The sequence below is a fragment of the Phoca vitulina genome, unplaced genomic scaffold (assembly GCF_004348235.1).
Source record: "Phoca vitulina isolate PV1807 unplaced genomic scaffold, GSC_HSeal_1.0 scaffold6, whole genome shotgun sequence".
NCBI lineage: Eukaryota > Metazoa > Chordata > Mammalia > Carnivora > Phocidae > Phoca > Phoca vitulina.
The window spans coordinates 68,182,744-68,203,595 of NW_022589709.1; the positions used below are offsets into that span (position 1 = coordinate 68,182,744).

A 20,852-nucleotide genomic window follows, 5' to 3' on the forward strand; every position below is an offset into this window, starting at 1 on the left:
CCCAACTCTCTCTTAAAGAAGAAGCAGAAGCAGAGGAAGAAGAGGAAGAGGAAGAGGAAGAGGAAGAAGGGGAAGAAGAAGAAGAAGAAGAAGAAGAAGAAGAAGAAGAAGAAGAAGAAGAAGAAGAAAGAAGAAGAAAGAAGAGGAGGAGGAGGAAGAAGAGGAGGAGGAGGAAGAAGAAGAAGAAAATAGGTTGGAGTGGGAGAGAAGACCTGGAAGGGTCCAAGCAGAGCTGCTTGATTGCTTTCAAGTGCAGCCGGGTGTCTACAGAGAAGTACTAACCTGAGTTAGAGAGCCATGTCCTGGCTCTGTGACACCAGACAAGCCTCCTGTTTCCATATCTCAATTAATACAATAGGGCCCTCTGATACTCACAGTGTATATGTTTTGGTCAATCTGTAAGTTTAGGAACTAAAGCCTCATCCCAATTAACTAAATTTATAGCAGTTATCAGGATAACCAATATCATATAGACTTGAACTAAATTTTATCCCCTTGAGTGTCTGTATTCAAGAGGAAATATATTTTATACCTGAGATACATAGCAGCATTTCAACCCCAATATTCTTTTTTACAGAGTGCAAAAATTTATTTTTCTTTCCTTTTTTAAATGTTTGCTATATGCCTTGAGTAACATGTATTCAACTCTGAAAAAGACAGTCTTGCCCTGAAGGAACCTACAGCATATTGGTGGTGACATTTAGACACACACCTATCAGGCACATAGCGGAGCATCTACCTCTACCAGGAAGAACCAGAACAAGCTTCGCAAGGACGCGAAGTCAAAGCTGAGAACAATTAGAAGAGCCATACGAAGGTCCCTGAAGATTCAGTAGTGAATAAAACACTCTGCCCTTAAGAGATTCATGGGCTAAAGAAGAAGAGAGCTCGTCAAGAACTTCATTCTCAAACAATATGTCAGGGTTCCAGAAGGCAGACGATAGAGCAGTTGTCTGGAGTGGGGTGGAATCATCATCATGAAGGTTTCACAGGGAAGGGGGCATTTGAACTTGAGCCTGAGGAATAGGAGGAATGTTCTTAGGGGAGATGATGGGGAGGATATCCCGGGACAAATAAAGAGCATGAGCTAAGGGCATGAGGGTGTGAATGGGCATGCCCACGTGGGGACAAGTAATTAGTTCAGAGCATGGAAAAACAAGCAGAGTACACAGGGAGGAGAGTAGGCACACCTCACCAATCTGATTTGTTGCCTGTTCCTTGGCCCTGCATAGTCATTCTGCCTGAGAGCCATCGAATAATCAATGCTGGCATTGTAACTACCTGTAAAGAGCTACTCCAGTGCTCTTTATAAAATACACATTAGAAACATTGACAGGGTTTTTCTTTCCCTATATGAAAAACTTTTGGTTTAAAAGATAGGGCAGGGTTCATTATAGAAATCCAAGCACAAGCTGTGCAGATATCTTGTGCAACAACCTAAATTCCATAACAGATGATGTCACCTATAAATGCCTTATAAATGGAGCAAGCTCTGGGAGCATCTGCACAGGTGATCTGCACCAATACAGGCATGGCTGTCTCAGTGCTGCGGCTGACAATTGTCCTGGGACTACTCGTCTTAATCCTGACTTGCCAGGCCGGTGAGTGCTTCTGAATGCAGCTCATGCAATATGCAGTAGTCAGCCAGGAGTCCAGGAAGGCAGCAGCACTGATCCAGAACATAAAGGGGAAAGAGGGAAAGGGGGCTTTGGGCAGTACAGAAAGAGCATTGGACTAGGGGACTAGAGGCAGATCTAACAAAAAGAAAGTAGGATTTTCATTCTAACGTGCTTCAGTTACAGCCTCTATCCTCAGTGAGTGTATGAAGTTTGGGATGATCTTTTTTCTTATATATTCATGTAATACAGTGACACTATTATATTATAAATTTCTTGACGGGGGGGGGAGATTTATTTTTTGATGATTCTAACTAATAATGTTTAAAGGTAAAGAATATATACCTGGAGGGGCACATGGGTGGCTCAGTTGGTTAAGCCGCTGCCTTCAGCTCAGATCATGATTCCAGAGTCCTGGGATCAAGCCCCACGTGGGGCTCCTTGCTCTGCGGGGAGCTTGCTTCTCCCTCTCCCTCTGCCTGCTGCTCCCCCTGCTTGTGATCTCTCTCTCTCTCTCTCACTATCTCTCTCTGTGTGTCAAATAAATAAATAAAATCTTTAAAAAATATATTAAAAAAAAAAAAGAATATATACCCTGGAATAAGACTCCTAGGCCTGGCTCTACACTGATCAGGAATGTGACTTCAGGCATGTTATTTCACCTCTCTGGGCCTCACATGTTAAAGGGAATATCAGTAGTTAACTTTCTCATAAAGTTATCATGAAAACTGAATAAAATTGAACACGAGACAAAAGTCCGGTCCTTAATAAGCACCCAGTAAATAGTAACTGTTACTGTTATCACGTATTATCTCATTTGAGTCTCATAATAATCCCCTTAAGTAAACATTCAAAGTTTTATCATTTCCCTCTCAGCAGGTTAACAAACAAAGCTTGCAGAAGGAAAGTCACTTGGGCAAAGACACAGGTAGAAGAGGCATACCTGGGACTGAAACCCCAGGTCCTTCGATTCTGTCCATTATGACTAAGCGCCTACTTCTTTCGTGTCTGTCCCAAGCACATAGAGGACCACAAGGCAGCTTGTAAGATTCCCCTTAACTTATTTTTGGCCTGCAGAGGGTGGTGAGCTCTTGACTTGTCTTTATTCAGAAGGATAGGTCAGAAAACACAGCCAGTGCAAATAGTTTAGTAACAGAGCCTTTTGAAATGTTCTAAATGTAACCTGGCAGAACTCAACACTTAGCCAGCCACTGTGCACCAGCAGAACATAGAGGCAGGTACCCTAATGGAACCGCCACAGAGATGGCCGCAGACACCACCGTGACTGTCAACATCCGGAGTCATCGCTACAGTAAAGCGAAAGATGAGATTTATATTCTAAGGACCAGTCCCCAGCTCTGTCTCTCAAGAAATCTGAAACTGGTTAAATCAGTTCATTGCTTTGAACTGTTTCTTCATCTATAAAATGCGGTAACAATCAACTTCACCAGGTCAAATGACTATGCCTTTGTAATCACTTCGTAAACTATAAACACTATACAAATATCAGCAGTACTGTATTTTTTTCCTGAACTTTATGGTAACATTTACTGAAAAACTCAACCAAGTAGTTAATATAAATAAAGGCTAGTCCATATTATATTTGAAAAGAAAAAATATTCAACTATTAGCTTTGCTAATTTGTTTCTAGTATGTCAGACTTCTTAATTTTTATTATTTTTATTTATTTTTCTGTTTTTCAACATTTTCAAATGCCTTAATATTTTAACCGCATTTTTCAATTTTCATAATCTCCTAAAGCACAAGAGAAAGAAGCTACTATGAATCATTTTGTTACTATTACTATTAATATATTTTATTATATATATATATATATATGCACCCATTATTATGGTTATATATCCATAGTAATGCAGCAAATGCAGCAAGCATTTATTGTGGGTTTACCTTGGACCCTGTGATAAGTGGTATATATGTATATAGATACGGGTATATACATATATATGCATATATATATACACATATATGATATATGTGAAAGATATATAAAATATCTTTCAATACTGACAATAACACAATGAAGAAACTGAGAAAAAGAATGGTTAAGTATTGTGTGCAAGGTTACATGGTGGATTTTTTTTGCTGAAGACAGGAATCAAACTCAGGTATATAGGACTCCAAAACATATGGTCCACCATACTCTAAAACCTCTTAATATAGCTATGGTCCAAGGGCTGGAGCCAAATATCCAATCTTCACACATATTCCAAACCAGAGCTCTTTGTATAATGAAAAGCTAGCATTTAGTGTCATATTAAAATAAAAGGTCAGTAAAATTAACTTGTTATGCAAGTATGCATATAGCAACATAGGAAAAAGGAACTTACTTTTCATGCAAGAAATTGCTGTTTTGTACCTGGTAAATGTCTTCAGGGGAAAACTACTTGAAGATAGTATTATATCATGTAGATAATGTGCTCTGTGGAGTTAAAACAATTTAGGCTCAAACCTTGGCTCAGCCAGATTCTAGAGGTGTGATGTTAGGTGAGTCATTTAATTTCTCTGAGCACCTGTTTTCTATAAAACCGTGATATCTTCACTGAACTAAATAAAGATTAAAACATGTCATGAAAACAATATCCCAGTACCTGCTCAACAGGCACATCACAAATTTCCATTCTCTTTCCTTCTTCCCGTGATGAAAACACAGCAATTCTGGTCACTGTGGTGGCCCTGCACTCCATGTAAGGATCATGTCTATACATGTTCATTCATACCTTAACTCTTAGCATATGCTATGCACATCATGGTAGGCTCAAAAAATACTTGCTGAATGAAAACACCAACAGCTAAAGGAACAAATCTTTTGTTGTTGTTTGGTAAACAACAAATGCTTGCAGATTTGAAAGCCATATTTTTTGACTAAGAGTTTCCATTTTAGGACATAATATAGATACGAGGCTTCTAACATAATTTTTGATAGCCTCCACACAAAAAGCTAGTTACATCTCCTTCATTCAGAGTCATGGGGAACAAGGTCTAGATGTTGGGACTTTTTGAGTCAAAACTTGTGGTGGGGTTGGCAAATGAAATACAGGATACCCAGTTAAATTTGAATTTCAGATAAACAATGAGTAATTTTTTAGTTTAAGTATGACCTAAATATTGCATGGTCATTCTTACACAAAAAAAAGTATTTGTTGTTTATCTGACATTTAACCTTATTTGGGTATCCTATATTTTTATTTACCAAATCTGGCAACACTACTTGTGAGGTTACAATAAAACTGAAAGATAAGGGTCCCACTTCATCCAGGCACCAGAGTCCAGGGGGGAGGCCACTTGAAGCTGCTGACACTCTTCCCTTACTTTTAATCTCTTGAACAGACTACAAAGCAAAGCCAAAACCCCCCAAGGGACCTTGCATGTCCCCAGCCTCACTCTCTGGATCCTTGGTCCTCATTCCAAAAGGCACTTGACTAAGAGTTAAGAGTAAGAAGCCTGAATTTAGAACTCCATCCTCTCTTTTTTTTAAATTTTTTATTGTTATGTTAATCACCATACATTACATCATTAGTTTTAGATGTAGTGTTCCATGATTCATTGTTTGTGCATAACACCCAGTGCTCCGTGCAGAACGTGCCCTCTTTAATACCCACCACCAGGCTAACCCATCCTCCCACCCCCCTCCCCTCTAGAACCCTCAGTTTGTTTTTCAGAGTCCATCGTCTCTCATGGTTCGTCTCCCCCTCCGATTTCCCCCCTTCATTCTTCCCCTCCTGCTATCTTCTTTTTTTTTTTTTCCTTAACATATATTGCATTATTTGTTTCAGAGGTACAGATCTGAGATTCAACAGTCTTGCACAATTCACAGCGTTTACCAGAGCACATACCCTCCCCAGTGTCTATCACCCAGTCACCCCATCCCTCCCATCCCACCCCCCACTCCAGCAACCCTCAGTTTGTTTCCTGAGATTAAGAATTCCTCATATCAGTGAGGTCATATGATACATGTCTTTCTCTGTTTGACTTATTTCGCTCAGCATAATATCCTCCAGTTCCATCCACGTCGTTGCAAATGGCAAGGTTTCATTCCTTTTGATGGCTGCATAATATTCCATTGTATATATATACCACCTCTTCTTTATCCATTCATCTGTCGATGGACATCTTGGCACTTTCCACAGTTTGGCTATTGTGGACTTTGCTGCTATAAACATCGGGGTGCACGTAGCCCTTTGGATCCCTACATTTGTATCTTTGGGGTAAATACCCAGTAGTGCAATTGCTGGATCGTATGGTAGCTCTATTTTCAACTTCTTGAGGAATGTCCATACTTTTTTCCAGAGTGACTGCACCAGCTTGCATTCCCACCAACAGTGTAGGAGGGTTCCCCTTTCTCCACATCCCCACCAACATCTGTCATTTCCTGACTTGTTAATTGTAGCCATTCTGACTGGTGTGAGGTAGTATCTCATTGAGGTTTTGATTTGGATTTCCCTGATGCTGAGCGATGTTGAGCACTTTTTCACGTGTCTGTTGGCCATTTGGATGTCTTCTTTGGAAAAATGTCTGTTCATGTCTTCTGCCCATTTCTTGACTGGATTCTTTGTTCTTTGGGTGTTGAGCTTGATAAGTTCTTTATAGATTTTGGATACTAGCCCTTTATCTGATATGTCATTTGCAAATATCTTCTCCCATTCTGTCGGTTGTCTTTTGGTTTTGTTGACTGTTTCCTTTGCTGTGCAAAAGCTTTTTATCTTGATGAAGTCCCAATAGTTCATTTTTGCCCTTGCTTCCCTTGCCTTTGGCGATGTTTCTAGGAAGAAGTTGCTGTGGCTGAGGTCGAAGAGGTTGCTGCCTGTGTTCTCCTTTAGGATTTTGGACTCCTGTCTCACATTTAGGTCTTTCAACCATTTTGAGTCTATTTTTGTGTGTGGTGTAAGGAAATGGGCCAGTTTCATTCTTCTGCATGTGGCTGTCCAATTTTCCCAACACCATTTGTTGAAGAGACTGTCTTTTTTCCATTGGACATTCCTGCTTTGTCAAAGATTAGTTGACCATATTGAGGGTCCATTTCTGGACTCTCTATTCTGTTCCATTGATCTATGTGTCTGTTTTTGTGCCAGTACCATACTGTCTTGATGATGACAGCTTTGCAATAGAGCTGGAAGTCCGGAATTGTGATGCCACCAGCTTTGCTTTTCTTTTTCAATATTCCTCTGGCTATTCGGGGTCTTTTCTGGTTCCATATGAATTTTAGGATTATTTGTTCCATTTCTTTGAAAAAAATGGATGGTATTTTGATGGGGATTGCATTGAATGTGTAGATTGCTCTAGGTAGCATTGACATCTTCACAATATTTGTTCTTCCAATCCATGAGCATGGAACGTTTTTCCATTTCTTTGTGTCTTCCTCAATTTCTTTCATGAGTATTTTATAGTTTTCTGAGTACAGATCCTTTGCCTCTTTGGTTAGATTTATTCCTAGGTATCTTATGGTTTTGGGTGCAATTGTAAATGGGATCAACTCCTTTTCTCTTTCTTCTGTCTTGTTGTTGGTATATAGGAATGCCACTGATTTCTGTGCACTGATTTTTTATCCTGCCACTTTACTGAATTCCTGTATGAGAACTCCATCCTCTCTTACTATTTGTGAGACCCCTGCAAGTCACTTAATCTTTTCAGTTTCTTAGTCCAGTGAGCTAAGAACTGCATACCCTATAAGAATGGTCAAGTGTAAAATCACACGGCATTTGTAAAGTCATTATTTACAGAACTATCAAATGATGTACAAGTGATAGAATTTCTCCTTGCCATCATTCTTATTATACTACTTTCAATCTTATAACATACTTGTGGTTAGATCATAACTTTTCTGTCAAAGGCCATACAGCTCATTTTTGTTGTTGTTGATATCTTGTATTTTATAAGTAATCTATGTTTGCTGTAGAAAAATTAGAGAATATAAAGAAACAGAGGTATTTCCATTGTGGGGAGGGTGGGGAACAAGCCTATGCAGTTCAGCACTGAGTGCTTTTGGATCCAGATTTTAATACCAGTCCGACATGGGATTGAACTCTATTTTGGCCACTCACTAACTCTGTGCTTTGCACTAGCTCCTAAACTTCTCTCAACTTCAACTTCTTGACCTTTAGCTTGAGATAATAGTTTTGCCTACTTCATACTGCTGCTGTGAGAATAAAATGATGTGACCATGCATGCAGATCGTCTGTCATAGGTCTATGTGTAACAAATGCTACCCATTATTATGTCATCATTATTATCATTACAACAGGTCAGGGATTGCATGGAGAAAAATACATTAAAATGGGCATTCTGGGGGTGCTGGGGTGGCTCAGTCCATTAAGTGGCTGACTCTTGATTTCATCTCAAGTCATGATCTCAGGCTCATGGAATTGAGTCCCGTGTCTGGCTCCTCGCTCAGTGGGGAGTCTGCTAAAGACTCTCTCCTTCTGCCCTTCCCTCCACTCACTCTCGCACTCTCTCTCTAAGATAAATAAATAAATCTTTTTTAAAAGGTGGGGGGCATTCTATATTTCAATCCTGGCACTGGCATTTTTAACTCTGGACAAGTTACTTAACTTCCATGAGCTTCAATTTTCTCAATCAGAAAGGAAACCCATGTCTAAGTAAGTATTGATATATGCTGTTTTTAGGAATAAGCAAGATGATGCATGTGAAGACTTTGTCAGGGCAGGCATTAAATGTTCAATAAATATAACTGTACCAGGCTGTATAATTAACAAGAGGGGATACAAAGCGGTCTAGGGACTCCTTTCAAAGAAAAGAGTCTTCTTTTTCTTATTGCTGAGAATCACCTGAGATTCTGTTCTGTTTTTCAGATGACAAACCAGATGACAAGCCAGATGACTCAGACAAAAACGCAGAGCAAGAATTCCCAAAATTCCTAAACCTCTTGGGCACAGAGATCATTGAGAATGCATTGGAGTTCATCCTCCGCTCCATTTCTAGGAGCACGTAAGCCCTGAGACAAACCTTGCTTTCGTCTGGTTCGCTGTCAGTAATGACCACATTGTATTAAAATGAATAAGAAACAAAACTGTGCATGACAATATATTATTTGAGTTGAAAAGTATTGCACCTACCTTAAGATATATTTGCATCTGAGTGAATTTCCCTAAATTCTTTTGGAGTGTGCACATTCCCAACAAGTGGTTCCATAATTTTTTATCTCAGGATCAAGTAGGAAGGAGGAAGAGCACCGGACCAGGGAACAGAAGGCCAGGTTCTGGTCTCCCCACGTGTGCTACTTGACTGGGTGACCCTGAGCAAGGCCCTCCTTCTCTGAGTGCCTCAGTTTTCTCATCTGTAAAGTTAAAAGAATAAAGGACCCACCCAGTGCAGGCACTGTAATTCTTTGGTGAAGGTGGTGAGTAGTGATGTGTTCACTAGGGAGAGGTGTGATGAGTCCTGCCCTTATTTTCTAGTTTGAGAAACTCAAGAGGGTTAGCAGAGAGAGTAGCTGATATCTCTTCAGAGACAATCTAGAGAACCTCTCATATGAGTGTTGATCATGAGGGATTGCCATGGTGGCAGAGCATACAGCCCAGAATCTTCCCAGGGTTCTCTACCTCCTTCCAAGCCCCCCTGTGCCCAACACCTAACACATCTTACTCCAATCTACACAGCTCTGATTTTCACTTCTACTTCACGCTGTTTTCATTCAACCCACCGTAAGCTCCCTACTTTCAGCTCTCCAAGATCCAATTTGTTCTGAATTTCCAGGTGCTTTCAATCTCCACTTCACTGAGCCTCTGTCTCTAATTCTCTCCTTCATAGACCCCAAAGCCCAGTTTGACAAAGTGTGGTCTAGAAACCCTGGAGAATTTGTACAAAATGAAGTTTCCTTCATCTCATCTTGTGTCTTCCTAGGACAAAGCTAAGGGTATGCTTTTTAACAAGCTTGCTGGTGATTCTGATATCCCAACAATTTTGAAAGCCCTTGATTAGATGCTCTGCACTACATGGCTTCCCCTTAAAGGTCCACATATCCTTTAAATTTTTATTCATATTTTGTGTAAATGTGCATCTTAGCATTTTTTTTTTTTTTTTTTTAGGGAAATGCTTCTGACTTTTTTTTAGATTCTCCAGGGGGGTCTATGACCAATAACATTAAGAAACACTTCTATAGTGAAGTAATCAGGGGCCATGTTGTAATCTCTGATTTGCTTAAATCAATATATCATCATGTGATGGGCAGGATTCTGCATGCCATCTTCATGCACAAATTATTGAAACTCACAGATGTTTATTTTTGTATGGTTATTTTTCCTATTGGTGTTGCTTTTGCAACTGTTGAGTTTCAGTGATTGTTAATGTAAACAAGGAGGAAACTGACAAGGAAGCAAGAGTAATACCCATTATGTACAAAGTACACATTACACTCCAGTTGAATTCACATTGTTACAAAGCACAACGATAGCAATGCAAGGAGTTGAAGCAATAATATTTCTTTTCATTCCTTCCTTTGAGAATTCCCCAGACATAAAATAACACTTTTTTTTTCTCTGTTAACCCTGAAAGCTCATTATCTGAAATACAAGACAATTGCTGTCAGCTCTGGATTCGGGAATGGCACCTCGACTTCAACCATTTCCTTTTTTCCTCATTGTTTTCTAAGTAAACAATGTTCTTTCTGTTTCTGGAACTTAAAACCATCTCAGGCTCTCTGCCCTTGCTTACATTTCCTAAAATGTTCTTTCCTTCTCTTGTGGCTAGTGCTTTGTCTCACAGCTCATCTAAAAGTCACCTCCTCAGAAAACAGTTCTATGACCACTCTTATTCACACTATCTTCTCTCATTCCCTAGTTCTTCTCTCTTACTTTATCTTATCATAGTGTCGTTATAACATATATCACCATCTTTATTTATTTGTAGTCATGCAGCTATGTGAAAGTAGGGATCAGGTCTATCTAGCTCATGGCTCTAGCACAGTACCTTATAGATTGAATGAGACACTCAGCAAATAGTTGAATTGATTAATTAAGGAAAGGTATCTTAGAGATCAGATCTAAAACCCATTACTGCAATTTGACTGAGAAATCCTGAGAGATCTTTGTAGCAAGACACAGCAGTCCTTGCTCAAGGGAAAAATCTAGCTGTCCTTTCTCTGTCCAAGGGAAGACCATAAATATAATGGGGATAGGGAATGGGAGGAGACCATCAAGAAGTGTTTCTAAGCACTTAGTATATACAAAGTTGGGGCAGAAATTGTGAAGGAAAAATCTAGAATGTAAATCCCTTCTCAAAGATTTGCAGTCCTTATGGTAAGATGACACAGCAAATGCCGTGATGACTAATATGCTAACTAAGATAAATGTCAGTAAAACATCACAGGTAATTTCTGGAGAATGGAGCTGTCTACTGACACCAGGATGTTTAGGGGAGTGTTTATAGCAAGGATGAGATGCAATTTGAGCCTTAAAAGACAAAATTTGATTAGAGAGAATGACAGGAATGAGGGAATTTCATAAAGATGAAAATTTCCTTTATTTACTCCAATATATCTGATACCTAAGTACTGTCAGGCACATAATAAATGCTACATATGTGCTTTCAGGACATTGAATAGAAGAGCTCACCTCCTCCACTCTGAATTACTTTAGAGCTGTGTAAACTGGATTCTGGTCACCATTGTTCTGAAAAAATATACATATTCTTAAATCCTCTGACCCCTCAAGAAGGCTCCAATCCTTGTGAATTTCCCCTCACCTGCTGAATTTCCATGACACGACATTTTCCTTGTTCTCTCCCTACCTCTAACCATTCTTTCTCATTCTTTTTATTTGACTCATGACCCAATGACTTCCAAAATCAGATGTCTATTGTGTTCTTTTTACTGAGCTTCAGACTGAAATGATTAACTGTTTGCTAGAAAATTACACCTAGGTTTTCCACCAATACCTGAAATTTAACTGGTCTAAACCCAAACCCATCACCCCACAAACCTGTTCCTCCTCCCATGTTCCTTATTTCAGGAATCACATCCCCACCCACCCACAATCCAGAAACCTCAGGGTCTTCTTGGATCTTTCCTGCTTGTCAACACCTTCCTCAAATTGCTGAATATTCTACCTCTAATTTTTTCCTGTATCATTGCTTTTTTTCAACTTCACTGACTAGCTGGCCTAGTAGAGTTTTTTCGTCACCTCCTTCCTGAGCTCTTTTTATTAGATTTATGATTAGTTCCACTGTTTCTGTCTGTCCTCCCTCCAAACCATCCTCTACTTACTATCAAAGTTATATAACAAAAACACAAGTTGGGTTCTATTACTGCCATGCTTGAAACCCTTTTGTAAATTTCCATAGCCTACAAAATCAGAACAAATGCACTTGGCTGAAGTTAAATGTTCTTTCCTGAAGCCTGTGTATCTATTAATCACGTATCTCACTCCTGAAGTCAAACACCTGATGCCCCCAATACCAAATGATTTGTTTCAGAACTGGTCATGTTTGTATAAACCCCCAACATCTTTGTACATGGCTCTTCTCTCTGCCAGCAAGGCCTTGCTAGGTAGACTTGTCCGCCTAGCAAGTTTAATCATTTCTAAAGTCCAATTCAAAGACAAGTTCTGTGAAGACCCCTATGATTACAAACTGCAGGTATTCATACTCCGGATTTCCTAATGCTTTGTAGGAACCTTCAATCAATTTTTTTTCTCCCCTCATTATTTTAAATTACTTGTTCATTGTTTTAAATTACTTGTATCTGATTGTGTCTATTTTCTCCACTAGACTATGAACTTCTCACAGGCCACATTTTAATCATTTTACCTTTCCAGCAGCTACTGTGTACCCCATCCTTCAACAGTATAGTGCTTCTAGGATTAATTCCTGATTCTAGACATCTCAGTTTTAGACTTTGCTTTGCAGTTTACCAGCTATGTGATTTAGACAGGTTGTTTAATCTCTTTGAGCTTTAGAAGTTTCTTCATATGTAAAAAGAAATAAAAATTCATTCATTTATCCATTTATTTATTATTTATTTAATTCAAACATTTATTAATTTATACTATATGCCAGATGCTGGGGATATATTACTAAACAAATATACCAAAATATCTGTCTTATGCAGTTTATGTATGAATAGACAGTTAATGAATAGATTTGTTGGCAGATTCAAAGAGATAATTGTGCATAAATAGCTTGCAACTACAAACTGTTATGGAAGTCTTGCATCTTATTAACTTATGACATAGGAAAATCTGCAGAATAAAATTGTGGCTCAAACATTATAAGACATCCTAGTGATCATTCTAACATTCTTGTTCAATCTCAGGCATAATTCATTTTTTCTCTTTTCAAGAGAATTTATGGAATTTGATGATGAAGAAGAAGAACATTCAGCAAAGTGACTTCCCCAGGTGATTTTAACTTATAATTTACAAGTAAAATAATAGCATATTGAACAAAAAAGGGGGGTCTGCATTATTTTATTTAATTAATTTGGGCACCCCTGTGCATACCTATAAGCAGAAAAGGTGTATTTTTTCATTTTTACTGTAGTTTCTTAAAATTAATTTTAAATACATGTATTTTTTCTTTATCATCATAAAGTCACCGACCTAATCAGATTATCTTAAGAGAGGAGGCAAACTGTGGGTTGAAACACGTAAGCACTGGGAGTTAGGGGACCTGGTCCTGCCACAACACTGCTCACTTGCTTTGTGCGCTTGGCACCTATGACATGAGGGGATTGTGTGCACTAAAGTAGAAGAGCCCATGCAATTGTGCAATTAGTTACTCATGAGAAGAGTGAGATTTGCTGAATCTAATTCCAGGAGAAAAGACTAACAAGCTCTTTAATCCCACGGAGTTGGATTTATAGTAGTCCCCCCCTTACCTGTGAGGGATACGTTCCAAGATGCCAGTGGACGCCTGACACTGTGGATAGTACGAATCCCATATATACGTTGCTTTTTCTTATACATACATACCTATAATAAAGTTTAATTTACAAATTAGGCACAGTTAGAAATGAACAACAGTAACTAATAATAAAATAGGAGAATTTTAATAATCTAATAAAAGTTATGCAAATATGGTCTCTTTCTCAGAATATCTTACTATACTGTCCTTACTTTTCCTCTTCTTATGATGATGTGAGACAATAAAATGTCTCCATGATGAGATGAAGTGACGTGAACTACACAGGCACTGTGATACAGCATTAGGCTACTACTGATGTTCTGACATTATGTCAGAAAGAGGATCATCTGTTTCCAGACCTCAGCTGACTGTGGGTAACTGGAACTGTGGAAAGCAAAACCACAAATAAGGGGTAACTACAAACAATATGGTTTGAGTACTCAGAAACACCCACTATTTCCTTATTCTATTCTCTCCTGAGAACGGATATTGAAATATAAGAACAGAAATGATATAGCTGGGAATGTAATTATTATATCAGTAGCTAGCATGAACTGAGTACATACTCTGTTTTAAGCATTAAGCTAAGTGCTGTATATGTAGTACCTAATTTCATTCTAACATCACTATGAAAAATGGGTATTCTTCTTTAATTTTGTAAGTAAGGAATGTGACCAAGTCACTAACGTTGGCGAGTTAGTAAGAGAAGAGGGAAGGATTTGAACTTAGGCAGCCTGATTCCAGAGTGTGCATTCTATCACTAAGCAGTAGTGCTAGTGGAGAACAAAGAACAGTGTAGAAGGACGCAGTTGAAAAGAGTGAGCAAGCTATGTGATCTTACACATGCCTTCCAGGTGCCCATAGAAACAAAACACTACCCCTTTGGTTAGCTGAGTTACCTTACATGCATCTCCAAGAAGCATGGTCTTTCCTAACTTCTATTTCATATCTGATCTGGGAATGCTCCTTTTCCCTACTGCCTTCATTTTATAACCCGGGTGTTATTAATGTAAGCTCAGCAGGTTACTATCATATTACCCAGGAACATAGCCCACTCTTTTCCATAAGCTTCTAAAGACAGAAATCAGTTTTGGGCTTTGGAATCAAGAAATGCCCAACCCAGACACATCTGACTCTCACCCCAAATCCAACTAAGCTTCTAAGAACATTCACTTAGGTTTGCATTTTCCATTTCCATCTTCTCAGAGAACAACTTACCTCTTGTTGCAAGTGTCCCAACCCTTAGCTGGTTCATTCAGGCTGCTGGTACACATCTGCTGGTACACATCTCCACCCATTGGTACCCACACCCTGAATCTTTAGAGTGCTATACTAACAGTTCATGTCTGTCAATGAGACAGACATGTCCAACAGACAAGGTGCCACGAAGGAGTAGAAAGAGCGAAAGACATAGAGAGGAAAGAAGTTCAAATTCTAACTTGTCTGCTATTGGTTGTGTGATCCTGTGAAGGTCACTTGGCCTCCTTGAGTTTCACTCTACTCCTTATTAATGTTAAAAATCTCAGGAACTTAATTGTTCCAGATCTTAATGCCAGAATTTTTTTTTACTCCATATAAAAAAACTTTGAGTGAATTCATGAACCAATTGTAGATGTTCTAATGGTCAGTGAGGAATGGCTCAATTTAGGGATATAAAAAAATTGGTCTAGAGAGAAGGAAGCCTCTAAGGCAAAGATTAAATTTTGAATGGTTTGATCAGAAGTATCTCTTTAAACCCTAGTGACTGTGCATTTAATAAGTAGCTTTAAAAGTTTCACATGTATGATAATTGCCGCAGCAAATCAAAAGCAAGTGAGCACTTTAGAATTAAATGACCACAGCAATGTCTATTTCTCCAGTATAGAAAATGTGGCCGAAGTTCTAGGTATTTCCTAAATTAAGACAGACATATAAACAGATAGATATCTAGATATCCCATCTTTCTCCTATAACACATGCCCCTTTCTTACATATCCCTTTAGTGCTTATTTATTTTTTAAAAAAGATTTTATTTATTTTTTGACAGAGAGAGACACAGCGAGAAAGGGAACACAAGCAGGGGGAGTGGGAGAGGGAGAAGCAGGCTTCCCGCAGAGCAGGGAGCCTCATGCGGGGCTCTCCTGGGATCATGACCTGAGCTGAAGGCAGACGTAGTGCTTATTTGATCTGTACCTACTATGTGTCAGATTCTGCCAGTACTCTCAAGATAAATAGTGATGTCCAGCCATTGAGCAGTCGATAGTGATAGTCTGGGCTATCACTTAGCACTGTGTCCCCCAGGACTGTGGAGGGAAATGATAGAGTTATGTATAAAAGTGCCTTGGACATGCCTTGGAGAAAGGAGGTAAGGGACATGCCTGGAGGAGGGGGTGGGTACTAAAAGGGCTTTACAAAGAAGGTGAACTTGCGCACACATTCTCAGATGATTAACAGAGAGGGGCAAGGTCTCAAAAGCAACTCATCCAATAGTTGGACACTTAATCAATCTGAGACCCTCCCAACCTCTGCTCAATCACATTGGTACAATTTCCTCATGTTAATAGACTTAAAGTCTTATTTCCTATTGTCCAGCACCACTTGAAATAAATCCCAGGGATTCAAGTCCCCTAGTCTCTTAAGTCACTAGATGTCTTAAGGTATACATTTCTTTTCTTGTGTTAAAAAAAAATCTGATGAACCTCACCAGTCTATTGTCAAGTAAAAATTGGGAAAGCACTTCACGAATTCTTAATTTCTAATTACGTGTTTTGAATAAAGAAAAAATGTACTGTGGACCCACTAGATCACATGTTTAGAGTTGCTGAGTCAGAAATTCCAAGAGAAGAACCTGAGAATAAATACATTTTGGGGTGGGGTGGGGCTAATAAATACATTTAACCGGAAATCCTCATGCTGCTGATGAGCAAAACTGCAGTTGGGCGTGACATTACTTAATATCCACTCCAGGATGTCTTATGGGAAAAGTTTCTTGCTGAATTTAGAGAAAGAAAAAATTTGCCTTCCCTAAAAACTGCTTCTTCTTTTCTCATTGTAAGATTTATGTAGCATGGTCTATTCTTTTATTTTTTTTTCCTGCCTATCCAGAAACTCAAAGTAAAACTGATTACTCATTTTATCCCTGAGTTTAACCTGTGCGCATCCTCCCCTCATCCTTGTCACTGATTCTTGCCACATATACCTTGCATTTTCATTTTTATTGTTGTTGCTTATTTCATCAAATATGTATTATAGTTGATTTCATTATAAATCATCTAGCATTTTAAAGTGCAAAGGCATAAAAATGTTAGAGAAAAGATTAAAAACTCTATATTTTTCTTAAACCCTCTCTAGTTGGTAATTGTTTCCCTCTATCTGGCTTGTGTTTCTAAGGACACACCCACAAGGCTCCAGAATAACCTAAGGGCAGCCAATCCTGCTTTTCCAGTTCTGCTTCATGAGTCCTCCAGAACAGAGGCCCCAAAAGCAGCTCCAAGCAAGTTCTCAGGATTCAGGACCTGGCTCAGCCAAACACAACTTTTTTTGAACATCCTGACTGCATTCTTACCTCTAGAAATCAGAATAAATGTGTCTCCTTAGGGGTCACATATCCTAGGGAACTGAGAAGATTTTTATTGGTAGCAGTAGTAACTTTCTTGAGCATATTTAAAGTTTTTAATTATGCCAAAAAAAAAAAATAAAATATACAAAAGTTATTATTAGCCAGAAAAACCAAAGAATGGTTCAAAATAAGGAAGCTAAAGCCCAGATAAAGTAACACATCCAAAGTCACAGAATTAGGAAATGACAGAAAGGGAATTTGAACCTGACTCCAAAGAACAAACTCTTAACCCATAAAAATATATGAAGTTTCAGAGTTCAAAGCTTCATATGTTCTTTTTGGAAAGTCTTTCAAATACATCTGAGCCCACTCTCCTCGCTAGGTAAACTAAAAACCAACCATTTTTCAAATAAACAAGCTTATTACTTGTTCCAGAGAGTCGTCATTATTCTTACAGAATAGCAGAGTGCCGGGGATGGGAGAGTCCTGGAAAAGTCTCACGGAGCTCTTAATTTGCTCCACCACCCATTACACAGAGGCGGGGCCTGGTAGCCGTTCTACCGCACTTGCCAACTTGGTCATAGAAGATAGAACCCCTGTATAACCTGACCCAGCTGAGCCAGAAAGATTCTCCCAGAATTATTTGTGTGGCCAGTAAGACCAGACTGAAATCATGGAGCATGATGATAATTATGGCAGTGCTCTAGAATAAAGGATGTCTGTACTTCTGCTACTGGGTTCTCAACAGCTGTCCTGCGTCTGGCCTTTCCTAAGCACTCTGACTCTGAAAGAAACACCCGTGTTTCAATAAATCTTTTATTTGTCTTGTTTCCTATTTTAGTAGCCAGAATATGTCTGCATGCGACACAAAGAACCTTTAATAATATAGATAACTAGGGGCGCCTGGGTGGCTCAGTCGTTAAGCGTCTGCCTTCGGCTCAGGTCATGATCCCAGGGTCCTGGGATCGAGCCCCGCATCAGGCTCCCTGCTCCGCGGGAAGCCTGCTTCTCCCTCTCCCACTCCCCCTGCTTGTGTTCCCTCTCTCGCTGTGTCTCTCTCTGTCAAATGAATAAATAAAATCTTAAAAAAAATAAAAAATAATAATAATATAGATAACTAAACAAAGAGTGAACACCTACAAAATACCAAAAATACACGTTACTCTCTACAATAAATTCAGACAACCCACCTTCTGCATTTTCCAGAGATTGTGCCAATTTCTTCTTTTTTTTTACTGTGATATAATTGACATATAATATATGTAGTTTTAAGGTATAAACATGATTTGTTATACATGTGCAAAATGATCATAAGAATAAGGTTATTTAACACATCTATCACTCACATATTTACCATCTTTTTGCAGTAAAAATTTTTTTTTTAAATATTTTATTTATTTATTTGACAGAGAGAGAGACAGCGAGAACAGGAACACAAACAGGGGGAGTGGGAGAGGGAGAAGCAGGCTCCCCGCGGAGCAGGGAGCCCGATGTGGGGCTCGATCCCAGGACCCCAGGACCATGACCCAAAGCCGAAGGCAGATGCTCAACGACTGAGCCACCCAGGTGCCCCAAGGAGTAAAAATTTTTAAGATATACTCTCTTAGCAACTTACAAGTCCAAGATACAGTATGCTAACTACAGCCACCATGCTGCACCTTATATCCCCAGAATGTACCGATCTTGTAACAGCAAGTTTGTATTCTTTGACAACCTTCACCTATTTCCCCCACCACCTTCTGCCCATGGCAACCATCAAACTACTCTCTGTTTCTCTGAGTTCCATTTTTTAGATTCTACATATAAATGAGATCATACAGTACTTGTCTTTTTCTGCCTGACTTATTTCATTTAGCTTAACACTCTCAAGATTCATCCATATGGTTGTAAATGGCAGGATTTTCTTTGTTTAGGCTGAATAATATTCCTCTGTGTGTGTGTGTGTATTACATTTCTCTAGCCATGAATTCATCAATAGACACTTAAATTGTTTCCATGTCTAGGCTATTGTAAATAATGTTGCAGTGAACATGGGAGTATACGTATCTTTTCAAGATAGTGATTTCATTTCCTTGGGATATATACCCAAAAGTGAGATTGCTAGATCATATGGTATTTCTACTTTTAATTTTTTGAGGAACCTGCATACTGTTTTCCAGAGTGGCTGCACCAGTTTGCATTCCCATCAACAGTGCACAAGAGTTACCTTTTCTCCATGTTCTTGTCAGTACTTGTTTTCTCTTATCTTTTGATAATAGCCTTTCTAACAGGTGTGAGGTGATATTGTGATTTTGATTTGCATTTCCTTGATGAATACTGATGTTGAGTACTTTTTCATATACCTGTTTGACATTTGTGTAGCTACTTTGGAAAAATATCTATTCAGGTCCTTTGCCCATTTGTTAAATCAGATTACTCGTTTCATTTTGTTTTGTTTTTGCTATTGAGCTATATGAGTTCCTTATACATGTTGGATATTAACGCCTTATCAGATATAGGATTTGCAAATATTTTCTCCCATTCCACAGGTGGCTTTTTTACATTGGTGATCATTTGGAGACTCTGCTAATTTCAAATATCACATCCTCTTAACCAAAATTACCCCAGATTTCTATTCTGTTCAGCATCTGACATACAGACTGCTTCTCCCCAACAAATGTGACCCAAAAATCCCTTTTCAGATTCTGGGTACTTAGTTTGTGCCTAGGAATTATATTTCCTGTAGCTACAATAATCAGTACACTACTTTTTTTTTGAGAGACATGTCCTATCAGAGTTTCTCTGTCTTTATATTTACCTGTTTGTTGTACAATTTGAAATCACTCTTCCATACTGGGAAAAAACAAAACAAAACAAAACAAAAACAGATGCCAAATCAGTCCTGGATTTGATTCACTACTAAGAAGTAACTGTCCACGACCTCTAAGAATATACAGAGATTCTGAAGATTTTCCATTTGCTTTAAAATATGTTTCCTCTTTCTACGTCCTGTTACCTTGTCTTCCTACCCTCTAATAAGACCCCTCTCTGCAGCCAGGAGGCACCCCTGTTTCTGAGGATCAAGAATCTCTTGCACCTGCAGAGTATTTTTCTTTTATGTTCTCTTCATATTGTTATCTCACTGTAAACTCACAATCACAGTATGATTGAAGCAAGATGATCAGACATTATTTCCTTCATATGACAAGTGAAGAAACTGAGGTTTGGGGAGGCTAACCAGCATCATGCCTAAGATAGGATTGTTGGTAAAGGATGAGTGGGAACTCCAGCCAGGTTTGTGTCACCTCCAACACAGTGCTCCCTGTGACACCTTGATGGCACAGTCCACAGTATCACTCCTCTGTCTTCAATCCCAGGGTTCCTACCATGACATCAGTGCTTGAGGGAATTTACATCTTGCACTTTACAGAACTGCTCAGCAGAAAAAGTCCTTCTATTAAAATATAACTTGAACCGGATCAATTCCTTCTGCTACTTTCCATCTCATTCTGAGCAAAACTGTATTTTTTAAATTTCCTAACAATGGTGATTAAGATCTCACCTAAGCTACCTGCTTCTCATCTCTTCTACTACTAATTCCATTACTCCACCCATTTGGGATCCTTCTCTTCCTTAAACGCTCTAGTCACATTCTTTCCACAGAGCCTTGCATTTACTCTTCCTTCTGCCTGAAATACCCTTCCAAGGACAGCCACATGGCTTGCCCCTCACTTCTAGAAGTCTTTTCTTCTTTTCTCAGAGATCGCCTTCCCAGTGAGAACTTTTTGAGCACTCAACTTAAAATTGACTTAAAGTCGTTCCCTCTGGCCCACCATTTCTTATCT

At 38.9% G+C, this 20,852-nt stretch overlaps 1 protein-coding gene across 1 annotated transcript; it reads left to right on the forward strand.

Annotated features, from left to right (window-relative positions):
- Positions 1–1,531: 1,531 nt before the first annotated feature.
- On the forward strand, positions 1,532–12,976 carry CUNH5orf46 (chromosome unknown C5orf46 homolog). Its single transcript, XM_032403565.1, has 4 exons — positions 1,532–1,601; positions 8,269–8,277; positions 8,444–8,579; positions 12,928–12,976. The coding sequence occupies exons 1-4, from the start codon at positions 1,532–1,534 to the stop codon at positions 12,974–12,976; spliced, it is 264 nt and encodes an 87-aa protein (XP_032259456.1).
- Positions 12,977–20,852: the final 7,876 nt, after the last annotated feature.